This window comes from Cylas formicarius, unplaced genomic scaffold (assembly GCF_029955315.1).
Source record: "Cylas formicarius isolate icCylForm1 unplaced genomic scaffold, icCylForm1.1 PGA_scaffold_3__17_contigs__length_32017465, whole genome shotgun sequence".
In the NCBI taxonomy this organism is placed as follows: domain Eukaryota; kingdom Metazoa; phylum Arthropoda; class Insecta; order Coleoptera; family Brentidae; genus Cylas; species Cylas formicarius.
This window is the reverse complement of record NW_026844326.1, coordinates 20303300-20326579: the sequence shown is the minus strand read 5'-3', so window position 1 is coordinate 20326579 and position 23280 is coordinate 20303300. Positions and strand designations below refer to the sequence as shown.

Genomic DNA, 23280 nt, shown 5'->3' with positions numbered 1-23280 from the left:
GTTAAAAACTATTCTACATTGACTTATATTATCAATATTATTCTGAGTATGTCGTAACTAACCAAAACCCCGGCGATATCAAGCACTGGCAACATTGTCTCACCCCGTCAAGATATTTGCATCACGTTAAAATGATTATATATATCTATCTATTGATTATATATCTATGGTGAGGGGACATCGATATGTTCGACTCTGTGTATCGGAAGTTACTATGGTAGCCCATAATCCGAGTGTAGATCATAATAACGTATAAAAAATATCAAAACTTAAAACCCAATATCTAAGTTGTAATAAATAATTAAAGTTGTGAACAGCCGGCTATTCCTTTTAAACGACACCAAACTCGCGAGAGTTATCGTGACGTCATACCGCTGCTTTTCGTTTATTTTTGGTTCGTGTAAAGTGTCTTTGTATTTAATCTACGCCAAATTGTATTTGCGCTTAGTGTGCTTGACATGATAATAATGGAAGCAACACAAAAACAATATTACAAATTGAACTTACAGGCATGCTATTGTAGTCTCCATAGAAATAGCTTCCTGATCTATATAAAATAAAGAACACTTTAAGGTATCAATGACAATATATTTAAAAATCAGAATTTCGATTTCCACTAGTTTTAAAAAATAATTTCTGTTGAATAATTTACATTTTTTTTGTATGTAAGATGTCACCATAAACTTATCCACTAAAGATAAATTATCGCTCCGCTCGTGTCAAATAAACTCGTGAGTCAAATGCCGTTTACCGCACTTGTTGCTTAATATACTATTTTGATACTAAAGACAAGAGAACAAAAGGAAGCGACAGGTTCAAGACTAAAAATTGAACCAACAAGACGAACGCGTTGTTGTTCTCTAATGGCTTCTCTATGCTACCGTCCGGCTGTCGCGTAGTCTAACGAGCCAATTGACGTCACAGCCAATGACAGAGCGTTTCAAAGACGATTTAAATTTTACAATTTTTGATTGCTTATATTTGTTACGTAGAACTACGAAATTATTCTTTTTTTGTAAACTGTTTTTCTTTTAGTAGTATAAACTTACTTTTTAATCAAATTTTGTTCAAGTTCCCTATTATGCAGTTTCTTCTATTGAATGTAATTCCAATATAAGACATATAAATGTGACATAATTTAAATTTATTATTATTTTTTATTTTAAATATTGATTTTAAATATTAATAGTATTATTAATAGTAATGGCAATAGTAATGGACTTTCTAAAAGTTTTGCTCAGTTTAAATTATTATTTATTATGAAAATGCTAAACAATAGAAATTAACAGCGCATTAAAATCTTTTTTGACTGATTAGAGAACCAATATATTTAAAATTACACTGTTATTACTCTCCTATAATTTTTATTGACGTATTTCTGGATAGACACCACGGCGTTAAACATAATTCTAAGAAGAAAACAGATACCACCGTGACGGGTCAATCTGTTAGATCAACATTTCTGATCGGTCCACTGCAATTTCAAAAGCCGTTCGCACGCGAATGCCTTTAACTAGTCAAACGCGCTTAATGCGCTTCCGCTTCTTATTTATTGCCCTCTTTATCTTAAATAATTACTCTTAAAGACCTCTTGGCGATACCGTCATCTGCATTTATTAAAAACATATAAATTAGACGGGCGTGCGTGGTGCCTGATCTCGCTATATATTTTATAGTTTGCTTGGGATCGTTTTAAATATTAGTTAACGAGATTTTTCCAAAATTGCGACGGTCTTATCAGCGTTAACCAATTTCATTACGCTTCAACTTTTTTCACAGTTAAAAAACTGAAAGCTTCGATGATTGTCTTCAGATTGGGCGGAATTAGTGACGCGTTAACAACAGTTAAAATTTTATTTATTAATAGGTAGCAATGGGAGAAAACCCGAAGAAAATTATATATATATATATATATATATATATATATATATATATATATATATATATATATATATATATATATATATATATATATATATATATATATATATATATATATATATATATATATATATATATATATATATATATATATATATAATATTAATTTTATTAATACTAATAATACTAAAATAACTTTAAATTACCTTTCGAAAAACATGGCGTACTTATTTACTGTTCTTCGAAAAAATTGAGTCCCCAGAGACCGCCCTTTCTTAAAAATGGGAGTTTACGCACCCTACATTTGCTATTTATTACGTTTATTACGTTTCTTCAATAGCAACACCTGTGGGATGCCTTTCACACATCCTGTAGGATTTTAAGATTTATTAAAAGAGTGACGTCACGGGTTCCCGGGCAAAAACATTCCTCACAAACTGTAAACAACAGAGGTCTGAGACAGAGAGAGAAAAACAATTAATTTTTTTCTTCTATATTAATTCCACCTTTACCCTACACCCTACATTTGCTATTTATGCAAGACGTTTCTTCAATGGAATCAATAGCAGGTTCTTTTGTAACACATGTGGGATGCCTTTCACACATCCTGTAGGATTTTTGGATTTATTAAAAGAGTGACGTCACGGGTTCCCAGGCAAAAGCATTCTTTACAAACTGTAAACAACAGAGGGCTGACACAGAGAGAGGAAAGCAAATATTTTTTTTCTTCTATATTAATTTCACCTTTACGTAAGAAATTGGGTTAAAGCGGTTTGCTATTTTGCGTTAGTTCACGCTTAACCCGTATTATCCCAAGAATCCCAATCCCAAAAAGAATAAAAAAATACTTTTTTGATCTGAAATTATTTATTTTGTTGCACTTAAGAATACATTACATGTGTCAAAAAAGAAATAAAAACTAGGAACATACAAAAAATACTGGTGCGTAAACGAACCACTGGGAAAAAACATTAAATAATGTTTTGGGGCACAGAAGATGTAACATATAATTTATATATAACAGTAGTATAGACAGTAGAAGCAAGCCTGTCGTTTGCAGAAAGCATACGTCATCTTTTGAATTCCAGGGTTTCATCATCTGATGCGTCCCATTCAGGTTCAGTAATTGGTGAATTACAGGACTGTTGAAGGACAACTGTATCGTTCGGTACATGTAACTCGAAAGTTCCAACTATATCATTTGGTTCCCCAAACTCTTATAGATTTATGTTATCGTTCATATCTTCTTCGTCAGTGACCGCGTCAATATGGTCGTTAAATATTGGTTCGCGTTATTTTTGGCCCAAATTTTCAAGGAATGGAATGCTACAATACATAAGAATACGTAAATAAAAATAATACTTACGACTTTAATTGTTATTGTAAACCTTAAAATATCTTATTATTCGAAAGGAGTTGTAACAAATACACGCAAACAACAAATAAAGTGAAAATAAAATTATTTATCGCTAACGTCTTGCGCGAGATGAAATAAGTCCTGGGACACGCACATATGTGAAAAGAATTCCTAACAAAGAAACCCCCGACGGATCAACCATCTGTGAAAACGAAAAGGCCCTCTCCTCCAGGGGTGTCTAGCTAGTTCGGGCAACTATTAAGGGCTCTTATGTTATGCCCGTTCCTTTTTTCTATTTTTTTTCTTTCGGTTTAATGCACCCTCTCCCGTATAAGAATGACCACTAAGGAATATTATAGGGGTGACGGCGATGAGAAACCGAGGGTGTTTTTTTACGTTACGCCAATGCGTTTTGGAGATTTTGAGGAAGTGTTATTTTATATACCCTAACGTAACACTTTATTTGTCTCATCGTTATGCCGCTTCTGGAATGTGATTAATTATCTTGCCCGCGGCACGACATATATTTCACAACAATAGAAGGAAAGAATGTCTAACAGCCCATCGCGTGTGACGCAAAAGCACTCTGTTGCAGATGTGCCAATGCACAAATGTGCATGTCTGGCGTAACGTATACATGATTTATTAATTGTCTTTTTCTTTTGTTGCAAATACGCATGGCACATCTTTACGCTAACGTGCATCCATCTAGGGATTCAATCGGAAGAATTTGTTCTGAATCATCTTAACATTGAAAACTGACGCTATTTCCAATACAAATAAATCGGCATCGGGAGTTTTAAAGCCCTAGCTATTTAGATAATGACGATAACAACCATAGCAGACTAACACTGACATATAGGTACTAAACACTAGGCCCTGCCTAGTGCTGATAATATAGGAACTTTTGAAGGGGCGATAAAAAATGTGGAGAAAAGTCAACCAATATGTCAGTTGAAATCTGGTTCTTAGTCAACCAATATAGCAGCGTTACATGTCATGATGAACTGTCACGTCAATTCGACGGGTTTTAGTTTAGATGAAGAATTTGTACAGCAGTAGTTTCTCAAAATATGCCTGTAAATTGTGCTGAAAATCCTTTCTACTTCTTACTTCTATACGAAAATGTCATAGCCGCCTGACGCGCATCATTTTTTTGCCGTCCTTAAGCACACTGATATCGATGTTAGCTAGTCAAATGAAGTCAAAAGTTTGGACATACTTTCATGACTTTATTTATGGCGCGCCTAATATAAAAATGACGTTATAACCACGAAACCTCACCCTTTATTATCAAGTACGATAATTCATACGATTTTATCTTTTTCTTTACACAGTTGCCAAATTTAACGATGATTCGTGAGAGTTTATGGTTTAGGTTGAAATTCTTACTATTTTTAAACGCACTAGCACTAGTAATTTGTCAAGTTGTCGTTCTTATACACGATCTCGTGAATGAGGTATCTCATATTCTCACTACTTTTGTTATAGATCGCTGAAAAATAAAAATAATTACCCCCAGTAACGATTTCGCCAAATCTTCTACCTACCTAACACAGGAATTGTATCTATATTCGTTTTTCTTAGATAGTTATTTATTTTCCGAAACAATCCCATTAAAAATATTTTTCCGCGTCTCATCATCTTACGATTTCGGCTTCTAGTCACCTGGCAACACTGTATCTTTACTCCCCGCTGATTATAAAAGTTATACCTATACGAGACATTTTTACTATTTGCAGGGGAATTACTGGTAAAATGCGGTCAGGACAAGTTATGGTGGCGGAGAAGGGTACAAGTTCGGAGCGGTCAGTTGCAGGTATTCGCCGGGCCAGGTGGAGATGGTCCTTCTCTTCGTTTGCCGCTGAGACACCTGAGCCTCCAAGCTGGACCACTACCCCACAGTTTGGCCCTTTGCCGGGGGCAAAACGTGATCTTAACTTTGGAGGTACCAAGACTATACAACATAAGTCAACTTAAAATTTGGTTTCGTCAGCGGCGTGGGATATATCACGCGCCACCATGGTCTCCGCCTTTGTTAAACCACAAATACTATCGTGGTTAATCAAATCAAATATCGATCTTGAAAAAGCAGCGTGTGGCTTTCGGCATTTTTTAAATTGCCGTCTTTGACAATCGCGATCAATATAATTACGCAACTGGTCGATATCTTCCTACGAGACATTTCAAGCACGGCCACGTCGGAACCATCGCGGGGGTGGTGGGGGCCAAGGCCATCAGCCGTCGGCGTTTCGTACAGTTTTTTACATCGACGATTCTTTTTGCGATTTCGCCACAACCGGCGCAAAACTTTTTCACGCTTGCCCGTATCGGCCCTGATTTATTTCATTATTTCCTCGGCAGGTGATATTGTTCTTTTGCTATGCAGGTCGCTAACGATAATTACGTCGAAATAAAATATTTTTATTGCTTCAAACCGTAAACGAAAATTTCGTTTCTTTAATTTCACCGTTTCACACTAGTGGCGCCGAATTAATGAAACAAAGGGTAATCCCCCAGTTTACGTTATATAATCATAGATAAAACAATTGTCAGTTACCGGATCTATGGTATTTTCTGTAAATGTTTCGTCCTTTGTTGCCAAATATTCAATTAAAATTTCTGTTATATTCTTATACATAGTCTACCTCTGTTTAATTTTCTTAATGTTATGTATGAATCTATCGCAAAGTAATTTTGTCAGAAATAGAAGCAATAAAATTTTGGATGCCCATAATAATTTTAATTTTAAAAAAGCTAACTTTCTGCCCATGTATGTTTTTAAACTTGGAATGGTAATTTCTTTCCCATGAATCGGGTGTTGAATCCGCCTGCTCCTTGTTTTATGATAAACTGTATGAAATTATTAACATGTGTGTTCCTCGTTTTGGAAATATACAATGTAAAAAAGAAAGCTGGATGTCACAAAAGGTTCAGAAGGACGGGTAGTCCCTCAGAATTGCGAAATTTTAAATGCCTTAGGTTGAAAATAAAATCTGAAATTGGGGACTCCTATACAAGCTATCTACTGAAAATTCAACGTGACATTAACAAAAGATTTGATCCTTTATTAAAAACAAAAGAGAAATCATAATTTTTTTTAATAACTTTGCTCTGGCCTATTATATAGACCAAATTTTTTGGTACTAAGTACTTTGGTAGCGTTTACACCATATCCCAGCCAGATACATGTCCATCTTCAAGCGAGTCCTTTAATCCGGAACTAGCAAAGCAAACAACAACAAAATTACCGCCGGTCCTGATGGCATACCAAGTTTTATCGTGAGAGACTGTTCCCACGCACTGTGTGCTCCTTTATGTCGCGTTTTTAACCTGATATTTGAAACGAGTGTGTATCCTGAGCCTTGGAAATATGTCAAAATTTATCCTATTCTCAAACAAGGTGATCCTTCTGTAGTTGAAAACTACTGACCTATTTCGATATTGTGCAATATTTCTAAAATATTCGAGATTATATTAAATAAATTTATTTTTGCTCAAATTAGAAATAAACAATCTACGCAACAACATTGTTTTTATACGAAAAGATCATGTATCACCAACTTATGCTCTCTGTGTTCGTCTGTCTGTGACTCTCTGAACAAGCAAGGTCAAGTTGACGTTATATACACAGACTTCCACAAAGCGTTTAACCAGATAAGATCATCACTGATTGAAAAAGCATCTCAAAAATTTAGTTTCTCTGGTGAACCGTCGACAGTTTGTTGAGATTGAGTGGTTTAGATCAGTTCCTTTTGTTCCAACTTCTGGCGTGCCTCAAGGTTCTAACCTTGGACCTCTTCTGTTCAATATGTTTATAGACGATCTTTGATCATCTGCAACAAGCTTGCCTATGCGGATGACCTGAAACTATATGAATGCATTGAAACTGGCACGGACTGCATGACTCTCCAGGACAACGTCAATATTGTCAGTCAGTGGTGTACTAACATCAGTGTACATCTTAACATCAGCAACTGTAATGTGGTTTCTTACCACCGCACAAAAACTCCTATAGTCTTTAATTACAATATGGATGGTATTGTCCTGATTAGACTTGCCACTGTGAAGGATCTGGGGATTTTATTTGACCAGTCTTTCTCTTTCGTACCTCACATTACTAAAATGGTTCAGCTACTGTTAAATTATTATTTAACTGTTACGTTAGGTCCAAGCTTGACTGTGGCTCGCTGATATGGTCACCAATTTATAACTGCCACACTCAGTCCATTGAGAGTGTGCAGAGAAGGTTACTGAAATATCTAATGTTCAGGGAGGACGGTTCCTATCCTGGGGGGGGGGGAGTTGATCATGATCTTCTGCTAAGAAGGTTCGCTATACTGCTTCTGAGCTTGCACAGAGACTTGCAATCTGTTTCATTTCTGTATAAGTTAGTTCAATACGGAGTCGATTGTCCGTTTCTTCTGGAACAATTACGCTTTCATGTGCCGCGGCTGGATCAATCAACTTTCTAACCGAAGTTACCCAGGCCCAATATTCATTTTCAAAACCCTATTTACATTATGTTTGCTACCTTCAACAGACTATCATCGTACTGCGATTTATATTATAAGTCTTATTTCTTTCCTTCTCATTCTTTCCTTCTTTTTTTTTTTTAGTTATAAGATTACTAGATTTAAGATTACGTCCCCTGGTATATATATTGGATGATTTATATTTAGTATTTCCTGTAATTGGGTCATGTTACCTGTTGGAAATAAAGTACTATTATTATTATTACTTCCAATGCCTCTGAACTATTTTTATTTTGCACTGCAACCTATCGGTAAATGAAATATGTTTAAAAATTTGTATTTTGACCTATTTAAATTGAAGAAATACAATTTTGACGACCCTGTGCAGCTATGTCATTTGGCGATCACATTTAAAATTTAAAATTAAAGAGCTATATACATATAGAATGTTATTAAATTAGCGTTATATAATTGAACTTTTGAATCTTAGGCAAAATGGTCTTTAAAACGGTTGCGGTTTAGTATTCGAAAAAAATTGTCCGAACATTTAAATCGTCAAGTCGTAGAAAAGGTCTAAAAGATTTTTTTTAATTTTCTTTCAGACTCCTAGCGAACACTCGTTCGACCAGTGGATTAAAACGATCGCCATTGAGCTGATCCGCCAGACCCCACTGGACGCCATCAAATACCTCGACATCCTCACTTTGGCAGAGTGTTGGTATAAAAATAAGGAGGGAGTTGACGAAAAAGACTGGAACCAAAGTGGTTCAGAACAGGCGGTTCCCGCGTGCGAAATAACCGACACCCAAGGAACCGACGTTAAAATCGAAGAGACGCCCACCAAAGACGAGGAAGAGGTGGTCGAAGACTTATTGAAAAAATGCCAAAACGTCGAGAACTATGTACCGGTTAAAGAGAAGTTGTTTCTGTTCGAATCGCTGTGCAAGATGGGCCGAAAAGTACGGAGCAGCGAAGACGTGTCACTGAGGGTCGAAAAAACCCCCAATAAACGAGCCAAATCTCTCCACGACCTTAGCAATTTGAACAGTCACATCGCGGTCAGAGAGATTTGTAAATATTTCGAGACCAAGTGTGAGACTGTGAATACTTCCGGTAGGCAACAGGTCAACGCTCCTCTAAGCATCAAAAAGTGATAGCAATAGTTATATATTAATATTTTAATAAACTCTGTAAATTTTTTAAAAATATATTACGTGTTACCTATCCGTTTATGCGAAAATTATATATCGGGTGACCGAAAAGTATGGAAACGATAGACATAGTTAGACAGACAATTGATTAATTAAACAAAATCTTTTCGATATCGAATAAGAAAACTGTTCAATAACAGCTGTTGTTTTTTCTACTCCGTACATTAAAATACCCAACTATGCAGCACTAATCATTTTTAAATGAGCGTCTGAAGAAGTTTATAAACGTGTGTTGCATAAAAGACTATCTGAAGCAGTTCTTTTTCTGCGCCACTTTTTGGGTACATTTTTGCTAAACTGGTGACAGAACGATCTGAACTGGCGTCAAAATACGTTACTGTTTTAAATAGAACCTGTGACTAAAGTAGCGGAAACGCTTGATAGCAGTGTTTAATGACGTTGACGTTTTAAAGCGACACTACTGATTAGTGGATAAATGTCGGATTATAACATTGATCCATGTATTTGGCGACAAAATACAATGAATCGTTTTCTTTGCAATTGCAGCTCTAATGATAATTCAAAAGAAAACTTCAGAAAAAAACCTGGCGTTTTTGTTCAAATCTGCCCCTTCTCACTATATTTGGTGTTTTTGAACAGTTTTATTATTCCATATTTACACGCATTTTTTGTTTTTTGACTTATGATATTTTGCCTTTTTCACTTTTTGGACACCCGGTACCCATTCATAGTTCATCCGTATACGCTGTACCAGCGTGCTGCAACAAATTTTTGACAGAACAGTCAATAAAAGTTAAGCGGATACAGAGTATACTGCAACTAGCGCAGCATCGCTCGGTGTTAACTACAAAAGGGTAGTAACCAGTTATCGATGTAAACCAGTTTTTATTTTTTCATTTTTGTTGAGTTGGAAATCCAGATAGTCTTCGGACACGAAAATTTTTAGTTTTTGAAAATTATAAAATTTAATCTAAAAGCATTCTGAAATATTTATCCGATCTTTCGTTTTCAAAACTGGACAACAGAGAGTATATTGCACAGCAATTTCACAATATACAGGCAACGGTGTGCATCCATTTGGCCTATTAAAACCGCAATATGTTACTTGTTAATTATTATTGTAATACGTTTAATTTTTTTAATATATCTATTTTCTTACCATATCCATTTTTTTTACTCCAACCTCGTGCACTCCACCTATTACCCAAGAAACAGGAAAGACAAAACAAAAATGAACAAATTTATTTTAAAAAAAAATTACAAACAAAATTGTTCTCAACACATAACAAGGGTTGGCACCTGTATATTTATTTTATTTGGACCTGCTATCAACTTTTATCTTACTTATTTTTTCGTTTTTGGTATTATTCGTGATGAACAACCGCCTAAAGCATTCAATTTATACAAAACTATACTATACATCACCTTAACCTGAGTGTATAAAAAATATATAAACCACTAATTATCACCTTAGAACGATTGCAACATTGTTTTAAACAAGAATATTACTTCGACAAAGAGTTTTCTACGCGCCTAAAATTATTACTTTGTAATTATTACTGTGCAAATGGAAAGCTAAAAATTAAAAACTACATTGTGACATGAACATTAAGCGCTATCCACCTGAAACGATTTATTTTTAAATTATTTTTTTTTCTCCTTAAATCAATTCAACGAATGAAATAACAACCCCGACCTGATTTTATACTATGACTCTTTGTCTGTTAGTTCCCTGTCTAAAGAATCTAAAGTGTCGTTGGAGCTAGAGTGCGTGAGATCAGTGAGCTCGTCTAGGTGCTTCTGCCTTTTTCTCACGTTCCAGTGTAGACACTCTGCCAGAGAATCGAACCAATCCGAAATCTGATCCTGGGAGCATATGCTCGGCACGGGATATATAGATGTCGTCACCCTTAAACTGAACCATTACATTAATAAATAATCACCAAAAATTTTTTTTATATATCATTATAGCCCAAAGCTAAGACGAGGTCGTGGGACACACTAAATCGTAGTGCAAAAGTTTCTGATGAACACTTAAAAATATAAATATTTGTATGAGCATCCTGTTGTACAACATGCTTTTCAAATAAGAACTTTTTTATGGTATATACGAAACCCGTAAATACAGAACTGTAGCTTTCGATATGGCCTCTAGAAGCGTTTAAATCAATTTATTTTGCAATATTAATTACTACAAATATTCATTTTTTTCTAAGTACATGGTCATTAATTGCCACTGTCCGAAAATTGTAAAATTAAAAGCGGCAACCGTGTATCAAAATGGATAGTATTGACGACCTCTGGTGGAGAAACTGTTAACCTACTAAAGAAGTAAAATTTGAAACGGTGGCATTATTCTCAAATGAGTTTCACGATGGTTAATATTGGATATTACTTTAAAAAATTATACACTCCATAGGCCCCAAGGTAGGGAGCCCCATAATCGGAGAATAAATTCGCGAATAGATTTCATAGGCCAGTTAGGGCGAGCTTAATCTTACTGGGTTTACCACAAACTAAGATCAAAAGTTACAGCTGACATTGAAGTCGTGACGTTAACAACAGTTAATAGAAAGCGCATTAAAATAAAAAGCTACTTGCAATTGGTATACATACCTTTTTACTCTTTTCGTTTTAGGCTAGGTTTTAAATGGCGTAATTTTGCTCCTAAGTCATTGTTTTTTTAATATAGCATCAATGGATTTAGTATCATTAGAAATTCTCCTATTTTAGGAAATTTTTGAAGGAGTTGCTATTTTTTGTGGCACCTAACCTGAACTTGAGCTCTTTTATCTCTAACTTCTAGATCTTCCTCAATATATGAGTAAGGTCTAGTAACATTTTTTTATATTACCGACAGTTAGTTCGTTTAGCTCTTACGTATCAGTAACGTCGCCAAAACGGTCGAACCACGTTATCATATTTTACTTTAGCTTCGTTTTTTTTGTTGCCTAAAATCGACTATTCGGCTTTTTACCAATAATACAGTTTTGAAATATTTCAAATAGAATGCGGTGTTTTTTTTTCTTTAAATTAAGTGGTTCTTAAAACCATTTAAACTGGACAACAAACATTATTATAACATAACTTATTAAACACAGAATCATGGCAGAGTTTTTAAGATAATTTGAGACACTTCTTGTGATATAAGCATTAAAACATTAGCAAGAGCACTGAGACCTTTGAAGCTTTTAAGTTTATGGAATACCAAATCTTAATCATAAGAAAAGCATTATCGTTAAACTGTTGAAACTACTGCTCAGATATATATTTTTTAACGTTTTCAATTCTGGAGTCATATTTAGCGAATTGCGGATTTCACACCATAGAAGAATATTGTAATTCTTAGTAAGAACCCCAAATTCCGTATTGCCCTCTGGGTAATTGTATCAATGTGCTCCTCTAAAATTAATTGAGCATCTAAAATTACACCAAAATTCTTTCTTGGTGATATAGTAGTAGTAATGAAGTAACCAGAAGGGCTCCCCTTCCAGAAAAATAACATTGTTTCGCACTTATCCTGGTTTAAGTTAAAAATGATGAAACCTATTCATATCTTATGTTCCATAAAAATCTTCAGGCGAATTAATTTCCGTTTTTATTTTAAAATCTGCTGCATATCTTAATTTTTCAAAACAATAACTAACCCTAAATTAAGTGTTACCAAGCTAGTACGGCCCCAAACGAATAAGTTGTCGCTCACCTATCGCCGTGCACGAGCTCCTGCCTATTCCGCCCGTCGAATGACACCCACGAGGTATTCCTGCTCTCGGGAGACACCGCGATCTGCAATTGAAAACCATATGTTGCTTACAGGCACCGAAGCTCGACCGTTTTCTTTCCCAAACCTTCAGTTCGACACCGGCGGGAACGACGATCGGCCTAAAGCTCAACGAGTGCGGGCATATGGGCGTCACCATTATGGCGGGAACGCTGGGGTGAATCATAGAAGCGCCGGCCGCCACAGCGTACGCGGTACTACCCGTCGGGGTGCTAACGATCAGCCCATCCCCTTGCACGGAGGTAATGTGTTTGCCGTCGAGAAATAGGTCGATGTTCGACAAATACGGCGACGGTCCCCGATCGACGACTACCTCGTTCAACACGAGAAAGCTCGACGGCGTCTTATTTATGTTGGCCGAATCTTCTGTCCTCGACTGTTCCCCCTTTTTGATCACGATGCACCTCAGCCTGCTCCTCAAGGTCAACGCAGCGTGACCCTCGAGAACGTTATTGACCTGACCTTGGAAATTGTCGATACGGAACGGCGTGAGGAACCCCAATGAACCGAGATGGAAGGCCATCACCGGCGGCACCGACTGCTGAAACAGCTGACTGGCGTAGAGCAACGTCCCGTCGCCTCCCAAGCAAATGATGAAATCGATTTTGTCCGTGAGGTCGTCCTTGCCGTCGCGGAAGGTCATCAGTTTGTCCTTAACCCCCGCGAACGACTTGAACTGATCAAGGTTCGCGTCCTCCATCACGGCGGCCTCCACAAACACCACCATACGTTTTTCCTACAAACCAACAACGGATCTACCTCACCGTCCAGTAAAAACATTTTCCTAGTGACTTCATCCAAGGGAACATTTTTACCGGTAGTTCTTTACTACTTAAATGGCGCCACATACCGTTAAAGGAGAGCAATTATTCAAAATGTATTGCAACGTTTTAAGTATGTCCCAAGATATAAGACGCATTTGCCAGCTCTCCTTGTATTTCAGTTTTTATCTGAGAATTGACTGGCGTGGTGAAATTTCGTAAAAAATATTTCTTGTTGCTTTGGTTACACCCTCTAGGTTATTAAACAGACCAGCGCAGCGTGACATTTATCTTTTTTTTCCTATCAAGCTACGAAGGTCAGTTACACGCAATTACCATACTCGCAATAAGAATAATTGCATGGTACTAACGATTAAGTTTAGTTTTCTCGGGCAATTAGTGGCAATATTTAGGCTCGACACAAGTTACAGTATATCCTGCAAAATTGCAATTGCCCATTAATTGTGATGGTACGCAATATTCGTTATGACAAAAATATGATCTAGCTGAGAACTTCGGATATAACTTACCTCAATGAGCCAGTGAACGAGGTCCACAAACGGAGAATAGACTGATGCATCTCGAACCTTCTTTATTACCAGAACGGTCAGGGGGGGCTTGTACCAGGTAAGCCTTTGACTAGCGGGATCTTGTATGGTCCTAAAATGCAGTATTCGCAAAGTTAATACCAGCCAACCCGAGTATCATTCTCACTTATTTACTACACATTTCATCCATAACATCCTTACACCTTAATTTCACCGTTTTTTTATGGTATAATATTAACATAATCGTGCGTTTTTAACAATTATAAACCCTTGTGTTTCGTCTGTTACTCTTTTTGTATATAGGTATTGTAAACACTTGCTGTGTTCTGAACTGTAAGGGGAATTGTAAGACCTGAAGTGAATTTCCCCATTTCCAGAAGCGGAGGCCCAGCGGAAAAAATCGATTTAAACAATAAAAAGAGAACACTCCAACACCCCAGTTAAAAACATCTCCTTTAATGAAACGTAGTTTTAGTAGTTTACTTTTTTATTCAGTGCTACTAATATAATATCTGCTGCAGGTGCAGTACCATCTGCAGCTTTTATTAAAGGAAAAAAAATGCCTCATTTAAAAATTGTAATAGTTCTTCATGTGCTTCTTAAAATTCAATTTTACTTTACTTAATCTTAATAAAATAATTTTGATATCAAAAATAGGTACATATGTTCTTGGCACGATTCATTTAAAAAATAACAACACGTAAATAATTAGACGCACGAACTTTATTATTTATGGAGAATGTCACAAAGTTTTTATTAGAATGCAATACGCTTGCTTTGGGCCACTCTGTACTCTCATTGCATAGCCAATGAGGTATTATTACTCTACTTCTTAAAGAAATAGACTATTACCTCTTCGTTAAGTACCAATAATCGTATTAGCCCCCCATCCTCCTAACCGTATTCCCCAACACATGTCCTCGCTGCGTAAAATTGCTATAGATTCGCACTGATAACATATTCCAGTCGGCGCGGCGATAACCCGAATCGATCGCATAATTATCAATCATGGACAATCGAATCCGAAATTAAAATCTCGCTACGCAACGATGACACGGCGTAAAACCGCTTCAAGTGGTTATGTTACCATCAAACTATGGAATCAAGGCATTCTGTATAAAACCTAATTACTATATGGAATGACTAGGCAATATATGAAATCCTCTATTACACGTTACGTTTACGGGTTATATAAAAAGTATAAACTGAAACGTTTAACTAAATACAGGTGCAAGATAACAAACATCTCAGGTATTACTGAAAATCTATTACAACCAATTTTTTTTATCTTATTCCACAGTTTTTTGCAACTCCATCTGACAAATCCTTGACCGGTTCGAGAATATTCTTAATCTTCATATTTTTTTTCTGACTAAATGTAAACTGCACCTGGTATAATAATTCCTTCCTTAGTACCGAGCTGATACTGTCCATTATCTGTTCATCATTTTTTTCCGGTTTTCTTTTCAAGGCTGGCGATTTTCTTGGGTGGATAATAAGCTTGCTTGACGATTTTATGCATATAAACCATCGGACAAAAGTAAAGCAACTTTTACGATGAAGTCAATTATTTAAAAATTGTTAAACGAAGGACTGTAGAAATCAATTATCACGCACTTAAAAAGTCTTAATAGGGTAGTATTGTAGATATAATAAGTCTCTTCAAATGTCATACAACGACCAAAGTGAAGCAACTTTTAAAACAACAATATTTTATTATTATTTTAAACAAGAAACAGGGTTGCTAAATAATTAATAGGGTATCCATTGTTGGATATAGCATTCGGCATATTCGTCCAAACTTAGTAAAGACTATCAATTAAAGACTGTTTGGCATTTCACTTCTTCCCAAAGTTTCTCAATGGGATTAAGTTCCATGGAAGAACCTGTATGTTATTTTCCTGGAACCACTTCGGAACATGACGAGATGAATATTTCGGATCATTGTCCTGCTAAAACACAAATCCAAGTGGGATCAGCTCCCACATAGCATATGGCAACACGACATATTGGAATATTCCTTGTATATCCATAGTTAAATGTGTTAAGTGTTTAGTTCACAAAAAACTAGCCCAGAAAAACACACTATCTTTTCCATGTTTTATTGTTTATTCGTTGCTTAATCATATATTTTTCTTGTCCTTGGTCCTGACAGCCACGGATCTCTTTGGAAACTTCTTTTGTATTCTTCTATCGATACTGGGCCTGGGCCTTTCTGGTATTTTTTCGACATGGCCTCTTTAATAATAACGTGCAATAATTCTCCAAACAATGGCAAGTTAACCTTTGCAGAAACAATAATATACTAACAGATTTGACATTTGCAAACAATATCATATCTCCATGACAGAAGCCTACCATGATCCTAAACTCTAACCAAAACTACGTAACTTGCGATTTCACGGCTTGCTAGTTTAATTTGAAGTAGATCAATCAATATCATAAAAGTTGCTTCACTTTTGTCCGGTATTGTATTTTTTACAATACCTGATAGTTTTCAAAGTTATACCTACACATAGCGAAATTTTTGAACAAGCTTGCCGTCATCGCCGTCGCAATTTTTGCAACGGTCCGTAGTCGTCGTAGTCTCGAGCTCCGATTCGTTATTGTTCGCGTCGCTTTTCTTGCACAGCACACCCCAATTTTCGCGCAGGCATATCACGTCACCGTCGGCCACCATAATTTCATTAAAACAATTAAAACATTCGTATCGCAAAAAAAACGTTTAGCAGGCGACGAACGATCGGGTAATCATCGTCGTCGACGCCGTCGAGACGCGGCACTTTGAAATTTCGTCGGCAAATGGGCCGCGAAAAAAACAGACGCCATTATCGGACATGGCCGGCGGCGGCGGTAAAACGAAACCTTCTCGTGTCCGACGTCTATCGCGTCGACTTTTATACTGTTTGCGGCAAATTATTTAATATTAAAAACGTTCGATAATTTTTCGTGTACGTATATGTTGTGTTGTCGGGCTGAGGACGAACTATCGTTCGATAGCAGCGGCGGTTCGGCGATAATTCTACCACCGGGCGATATTAAAAATATCGCGCTTATTTTTTTTATTTTGATGGCGCACACTGGTGCATTAACAAAACAAAACTGATGGAAAATTAAAAAGTTAAAGGAGCCCTGGATTTTAAAAATATTCACATCACACAACACAAGTCGAAACAATATTTGCTCACTCTGCGTTATTAAGCATTTGTTTATCTGGATTATTTGGTTACGTCAATCAATCAAGTTTTAATTTTTGTGTGTAAATACATCATTTATTTTCGATACGGTGTCTCTTTTACATACAAACTGGGACTGCGATTCAAGCTGCAGGAGTAACCTGCAGGTATGTATTTGAAAATATTATACTATTTTCGAACAAAAGTAATAATTAGTAATAGATTTTTTAAATTTTATATTGGATTTTAATACAGTAACAACTAAACATCCAGCTTTTTATGGCGATAAAACTGGTTACTGTTTTTCGCTCATTTTTAGTCAAAATTGAAAAAAAAAATTCCAGTGTCATTTTACATATAATTCATTTTTTTCTCCTTCCTTCGTTCTTGTTTTCTAAATTTGGGCTATTCCATTACATAAATATATACATATAGCTATTAGATAATGTTGAATGGACCGTCTCAAAATTATTTTCATAGTTGCAGCGCCTCTATGTCTGATGTATGATGTTATTACATCGTTAATAAATACTTTGTTACATTTAAGAGCTTTGCAGGTCCGTGGTACAAAACTTTGAAATTTAATATGGACACTGCTGCCAGGTATATATTTTTTTTTCTTACAGGTCGGAACATTCTATTTTAAATAAAAAAAATATGTAATTTTCAATTAATATTCCACACAAAACTTCGGTGAACCAAATTTAAAAAAAATTGTAGAGTAAACACTCTGTTCATTGTTACTGAATGTATTATCCGCTGTTAATTTAAAATCTTTTAAGTCCGATAAAAAACAGTATTTTTGGATGCTCCCTATTTTTTAAACCAACCATTATAATAAGTACGTTTGCCAACCCTACTTGTTATAAAAAATACAGATATACCAAGCAAATTTTTACATTCACTATTGTAACAAATAAATTAATTTTAGTTTACTACCAAAAAAAAGGTTCACTAAATGAAATAAAACCCTAGTAAAAACTTTCCATGTTTAGGTGTATTTGTGTTATATTAGTTATTTATTTTATTTTCTTTAATTTATTATTTTATTGTCTTATTAACTATTATTATTAATATTAGGTATAATTTCAAAAATTAAAATTAAATACTTACCACCGCTGAACTATTTTATTCAGCGTTAATAAAACTTGAAACTCGAAAGATTTAAACACTAATCAACTGATAACATTATTGATTACAGAAAGACAAATCTGAAATGTGATCAGATTTCAATTATTTTTGACATACGTTTTTCCAAAAATCGCCACCAAACCAGTTTTTGAAAAAACAAATTTAGCCAAAATTCCAGTTCATTTCCAACAACTAAAATACACATTAAAAAATGAATATTACTAAAGAGGAAAATATGCGAAGCATAAAAAAAACTGTTTAATAAAATGACAGTAGTTAAAGAACGCTATTTATCAATAATAATAATAATAATAATAATATCAACAAATGTTGCTATAGAAATATAAAATTGCTTGCACAATTTATAAAATAAAATTTGGAGTCATTGTCACGTTTTTTACCAAATTGGACCACTACATGTGGATTTTAAATATCATTACAGGGTCACCCAACAATCCCCACCAACAAAAATTATTTTTATTAAATTTTACCTACAATGAATGGGATGTCTGGTCCGCATCAGGTACGGACGCCACTGGACAAAACAACTGAAAATACTCATGCATCGTCGATTCGTAGACTCATACGGCGTGTTGTAAAAATTGTGTTTTTACAAAATTTAAGAAAGACGTCATAATGTTACTCGGCTGTTATTTGGCAGTCTCTGTCTTTTCCATAGTTACTCAGCGGTTGAAAGATAACGCAATCGGTGTATGAAACCGCAACTTGTAAAGTCACTTTTTGGTTAATTAAAAACAAACAGTTTTTGTTTTGATCTGTAATTTTTCACAAATACTTTAATAAACGTGTAGTGCCCGTATTTTTACGAAGGAACAGAGTTATTTCGAAAATATAAACCTAAAAGACTATAAATTTTACTTTTGTTCAAGATAACTATAAAAATTGTAAAAATAGCATTCTTTTACGATCAAACTTTGGCGAGCTGCACTTACATAACCATGGCGGAATTTTTCATGATACGTCCACATGGTCCAAAATGTTGTACGGGCGACGGCGCGTTCAGCGATCGTGTTCTCCTAAAAAAAAAAACCTAAATAATTTTTAATATCCACAACAACAACATTAAGGAATGCTTTTTGCAATCACATCGCAGCAGGCAGTGACCTCATACATCGTTCGCGATAATATTTTAGCTAACTCGATTTGGTTGTAGCAATATATCATATACTTATGGAAACCCTGTGGGACGGATTTATTTATCATGCTAAAAGTGACAACAAAAAGCAATATTACCATAGGCATTGGTATAACTCCCATTAGTTAGTCCAGCAGAGGTCGCTTCGCAATTACCATTCGCATGTTTTTTACAGCGTAACCGTGGCAACGAAGCCGATTATGAAAAGCTCAAGTTAGTTACCTATTCATTTCATTTTCGTCGACCAAACTGATGCACCGTGCATAACCGTTCTTATTTTTGCCGTTCATATCGCGCTGGAAACAAAACACGCGCCGGGTCTCTTTCAATTTTATTACTGCCGCATAATAAATTGTTAATTCGACTTCGGTAATTTACGACAGTGACAAAGCACGATTTTCCAGTTTTCAGCTAGGCCTATTAACTTGGTGTAAAACCGGGCACATTTCGTGAATAAACAGCGACTAAATATGCACAGGTAACCGTCAAACGCGTGAAAGCACTTAGAAACAACTTGCAATCGGACGAACGAAACTCCGAGGGTCAGTGCTTATCCACAACAATTCGACGTCGACGTTCGAACACCTGATTGAGTTGGTTTTTGCAGAAACTTATTTTTATACCATTTAGCGCTTCCTAGAGACGGCGAATAAGTGGGAATTTTCTCGAGTATACAAAGGAATATAAAAATAGAACAATAACCGGGAAATCACGCGCCCACATTAAACGATCGACGCAGAAATCAACGACATACCAAAAGAAACAATTTTTTGACCATCCTCCTCGGTATCCCCGAAATACATCTGTTTCGTTAAATCGGTTGCAGATTGGCGCGAAACATCAAGAACGCAATAATTTATTTCAAACGGAATCGCAAGCGCCATCTACAAAAAATGCCACCAAGCTCGATCGCGGTTCGATTATATGGTTAACGGTGGCGCTACAGTCGAAATCAACAGCTGATTGCAAGATATTTTAGTTGTATACACAAATAATTATGTGATCCATGTACTAATAGAAACAGAAATTCAAAGTTTTGAAACACCTAGTTTCACTCAACGTTTCTATACAAATATGGAGTCAAATTGGTTAATACTGTCATTAATCGTAAAAGGACCTTCCTAATCAACTTCGCCGTGAAAATATTAAAACCGCGAAAATGTTGATAAAGGTTTTCAAATCTTAACTAAACGACACATTCAATGTTGTTATAAAATGAAACGATTAAACTATAGTTACATAGACAAATCAGCGGTAATAAGAAATAATATAGGTAGGTCAGCTACATTGTCACAGATATGGAATTGAACCACTAAAAATCCTATCAACTTACGGCCAAGTTCCCGAACGTCTATGACTTCCATTCTGCTGCATCAAAACTTCACTAAAATCCTTACATGACCGGAAATTGCTGTGCTTTTTATTTGCCAAACAGGCCAGCCTAAATTCTAACCTCTCCGCCGACCTACAGTTGTGTAACGTTGGCAAGTCCACATCAGAACCGACCCACAAGAGAGCCATTGTTTAAATAATTTAACAACAATCCATGAAAATCGTTCGCGAACCAGCCGCAAACCTTCACGCTTTTCAAAAAATCGAATTAGGTTAATATTCTAAATCCGCGAGCCATGTTGACATTTGGCGCTGTCATTTTTTAGGCGTGCGCCCATTCATAATATAAATATAGTTATTTATTACCACGCTATAAGTGCAACGCAAAAAATATCGACGGACACAGCAATGTCATAATTGTCATGATAGACATTGCTTTGCGGTTACAACACACACCCAAACTCACAATATGCATTAACATCACGTACATGCGCTTATACTAGTGGAATAGCCATGTTAAATGCATATTTTGCTGTAATAAGTGATACTATTTTAACTTATTGAATGATTTCAGTACATAGCAAAAATGTAATATTAATAAAATACTTATACTGCTTAAAAAGTAAGAATGCGAAAGTAATATAACAATCCGGTATGGTCTAGTGGCTAGGATACCTGGCTCTCACCCAGGAGGCTCGGGTTCGATTCCCGGTACCGGAAATATTTCTTTTTAGTCTTGTGCATTATTTTTAAGACGTTTTCTAAATATCTGGTGGTAATAAAAATACATGATATAATTCATAAAAGATATTCGTGAATATATTTTTCAATTGATGTCGTTTTTGCATATTTTCTACCTTATTGTTCAAAAATGTCATCAAGCACTGCTGGTGTAGTGGTATCATGCAAGATTCCCATTCTTGCGACCCGGGTTCGATTCCCGGGCAGTGCAAATTTTTTTAAAATTTTCGTTTCCGAAAACCCTATATAAGTTATTGTAATGCAATTTACTATTAAAAAATAAATAAATTAATTTATTTTTAACTTCGTTCAATAAAAAAAAATATTCCTTCGAGCCGGATTTGAACCAGCGACCTATGGATTTCAATGTTTACTAATTCCTCTACAGTCCACCGCTCTACCAACTGAGCTATCGAAGGTTATAACTCCTGTGACTTACAAATCGATAATGAGATTTCATTAATCCACTTTAAAAACAGAAATAAGATATTTTGGAAAATTATTCAAAGGAAAATTTTTAATTGACGTATTTACGTGTGCATAAAATTCAAGATTAAAAAAAAAACCGCCCGAGCAGGGACTTGAACCCTGGACCCTTGGATTAAAAGTCCAATGCTCTACCGACTGAGCTACCCGGGCCATGATCATTGTTTGGTCTAACGTCATACTTTTATTATTTTTAATGTTTATAGTACAGTTATTTTAAAATTTCAAGTCCGTTACCTAAAATGTCTCAGTTTGTCACCCGGCAATGCTTTCTTTAGCGGAGCTGGACTACCATCTGGAGAACTTTTCCTCGAACTCATCAAGTGCTCATCGGCGGCCAGGACTCTTGCTAACTGGAGGTCGTACTCGTTCATAATATTTTGTTACTATACTAAATAAAAAATGAAAACAAGATCCACCTAGTATAATATTTTTATAAATTAATTAATTTCCAATTTTCAAATCGTAAAAATATACTTGAATACCGAACGAGATGAACTAATATGTAAGAGGCTCGCCCATTTTGTTTAAGATCAAGGCAAATAAAAATATAATCCCCACATAAATAATTGCATCTGCATCCATGACCCAGATTGCAGAATATCGGATGTCTGAGTTTTATTAAACACTGTATACTACAAACAAACTACAACAAAAATTTTAACGCCTATTATTGTAAAATTACATGCACCCTGGGTATTATATGTATTTCAATTTTAAGGATGTAATAAGGATTAATTACACTATCTGTGTGTGCGTCAAAATTTAAAACTATAAGGAACATATAGGAAGTTTATTTTCAACCGGAATACGAAATATTTTTGTATTTAACATTTTCATTGATCATTTATGAAAATATCTTATAGTCAACAAGGATTAAGTCACTTATAAATACATATATTTAAATAATATTCCAACTATTTTAAATTATGTACATAAATAACATACCTCTATTTCAGTCATTCATAAAGGCAATTATCGTTTTGGAAAAAAATATTTTCCACTTGCGCGTATCCACGGATTTGTCTACATCAAGTTAAGGTGCGCACTAATATACTCTGCAAGGAAGTGCACAAATTTGAAAGGTCTTTATTAGGTATGCGACCATGAAAATATTATAGAACTGTTTTTTTTTACAAAAATCCCACGATACAAATCGTGGAAGGTGTCTACTAGATTTTTTTAATGTATGCAGCAAATTTATAGACGTATAATGAATTTAACCGCCGCTAAAAGAAATTTGCAGAATTATTGCTCGTTAAGTCTAATAACTTTAAGTTACG

The 23280-nt window shown here is 35.4% G+C and overlaps 2 protein-coding genes and 4 non-coding genes across 9 annotated transcripts in view; 3 read left to right on the top strand and 3 right to left on the bottom strand.

Moving 5' to 3' along the window:
• The window catches only part of LOC132699985 (uncharacterized), a 40018-nt gene extending 29970 nt beyond the window's left edge, over positions 1-10048 (top strand). The window contains exons 2-3 of the mRNA XM_060667009.1: positions 4981-5186; positions 8316-10048. Coding sequence (XP_060522992.1) covers positions 4981-5186; positions 8316-8867 — 758 coding nt within the window. The 3' untranslated portion in view covers positions 8868-10048. The remainder of the gene's footprint in view (positions 1-4980; positions 5187-8315) is intronic.
• A 64-nt stretch (positions 10049-10112) lies between these two features.
• Positions 10113-23031, bottom strand: LOC132699225 (NAD kinase-like). 4 transcript variants are annotated; one of them, XM_060665827.1, is made up of 7 exons: positions 22946-23031; positions 22235-22388; positions 19236-19319; positions 13958-14087; positions 12734-13402; positions 12589-12671; positions 10113-10800 (listed from the first exon to the last, which is right to left on the bottom strand). In XM_060665827.1, exons 2-7 carry the CDS (start codon positions 22369-22371, stop codon positions 10593-10595), a joined length of 1311 nt encoding a protein of 436 aa, XP_060521810.1. In that variant the 5' UTR covers positions 22372-22388; positions 22946-23031; the 3' UTR covers positions 10113-10592. The 4 variants fall into 4 exon arrangements, with proteins under 4 accessions (XP_060521810.1, XP_060521809.1, XP_060521812.1 ...); XM_060665826.1 differs by lacking the exons at positions 22235-22388; positions 22946-23031 and adding an exon at positions 20772-21246; XM_060665829.1 differs by lacking the exons at positions 22235-22388; positions 22946-23031 and adding an exon at positions 19661-20033.
• Trnae-cuc (transfer RNA glutamic acid (anticodon CUC)) lies at positions 21419-21490 on the top strand. Its single transcript has one exon. It is a non-coding gene; the product is annotated as a tRNA-Glu (tRNA).
• Positions 21652-21722, top strand: Trnag-ccc (transfer RNA glycine (anticodon CCC)). Its single transcript has one exon. It is a non-coding gene; the product is annotated as a tRNA-Gly (tRNA).
• On the bottom strand, positions 21838-21930 carry Trnay-gua (transfer RNA tyrosine (anticodon GUA)). Its single transcript has 2 exons — positions 21894-21930; positions 21838-21873 (listed from the first exon to the last, which is right to left on the bottom strand). It is a non-coding gene; the product is annotated as a tRNA-Tyr (tRNA).
• Trnak-uuu (transfer RNA lysine (anticodon UUU)) lies at positions 22078-22150 on the bottom strand. Its single transcript has one exon. It is a non-coding gene; the product is annotated as a tRNA-Lys (tRNA).
• Positions 23032-23280: the final 249 nt, after the last annotated feature.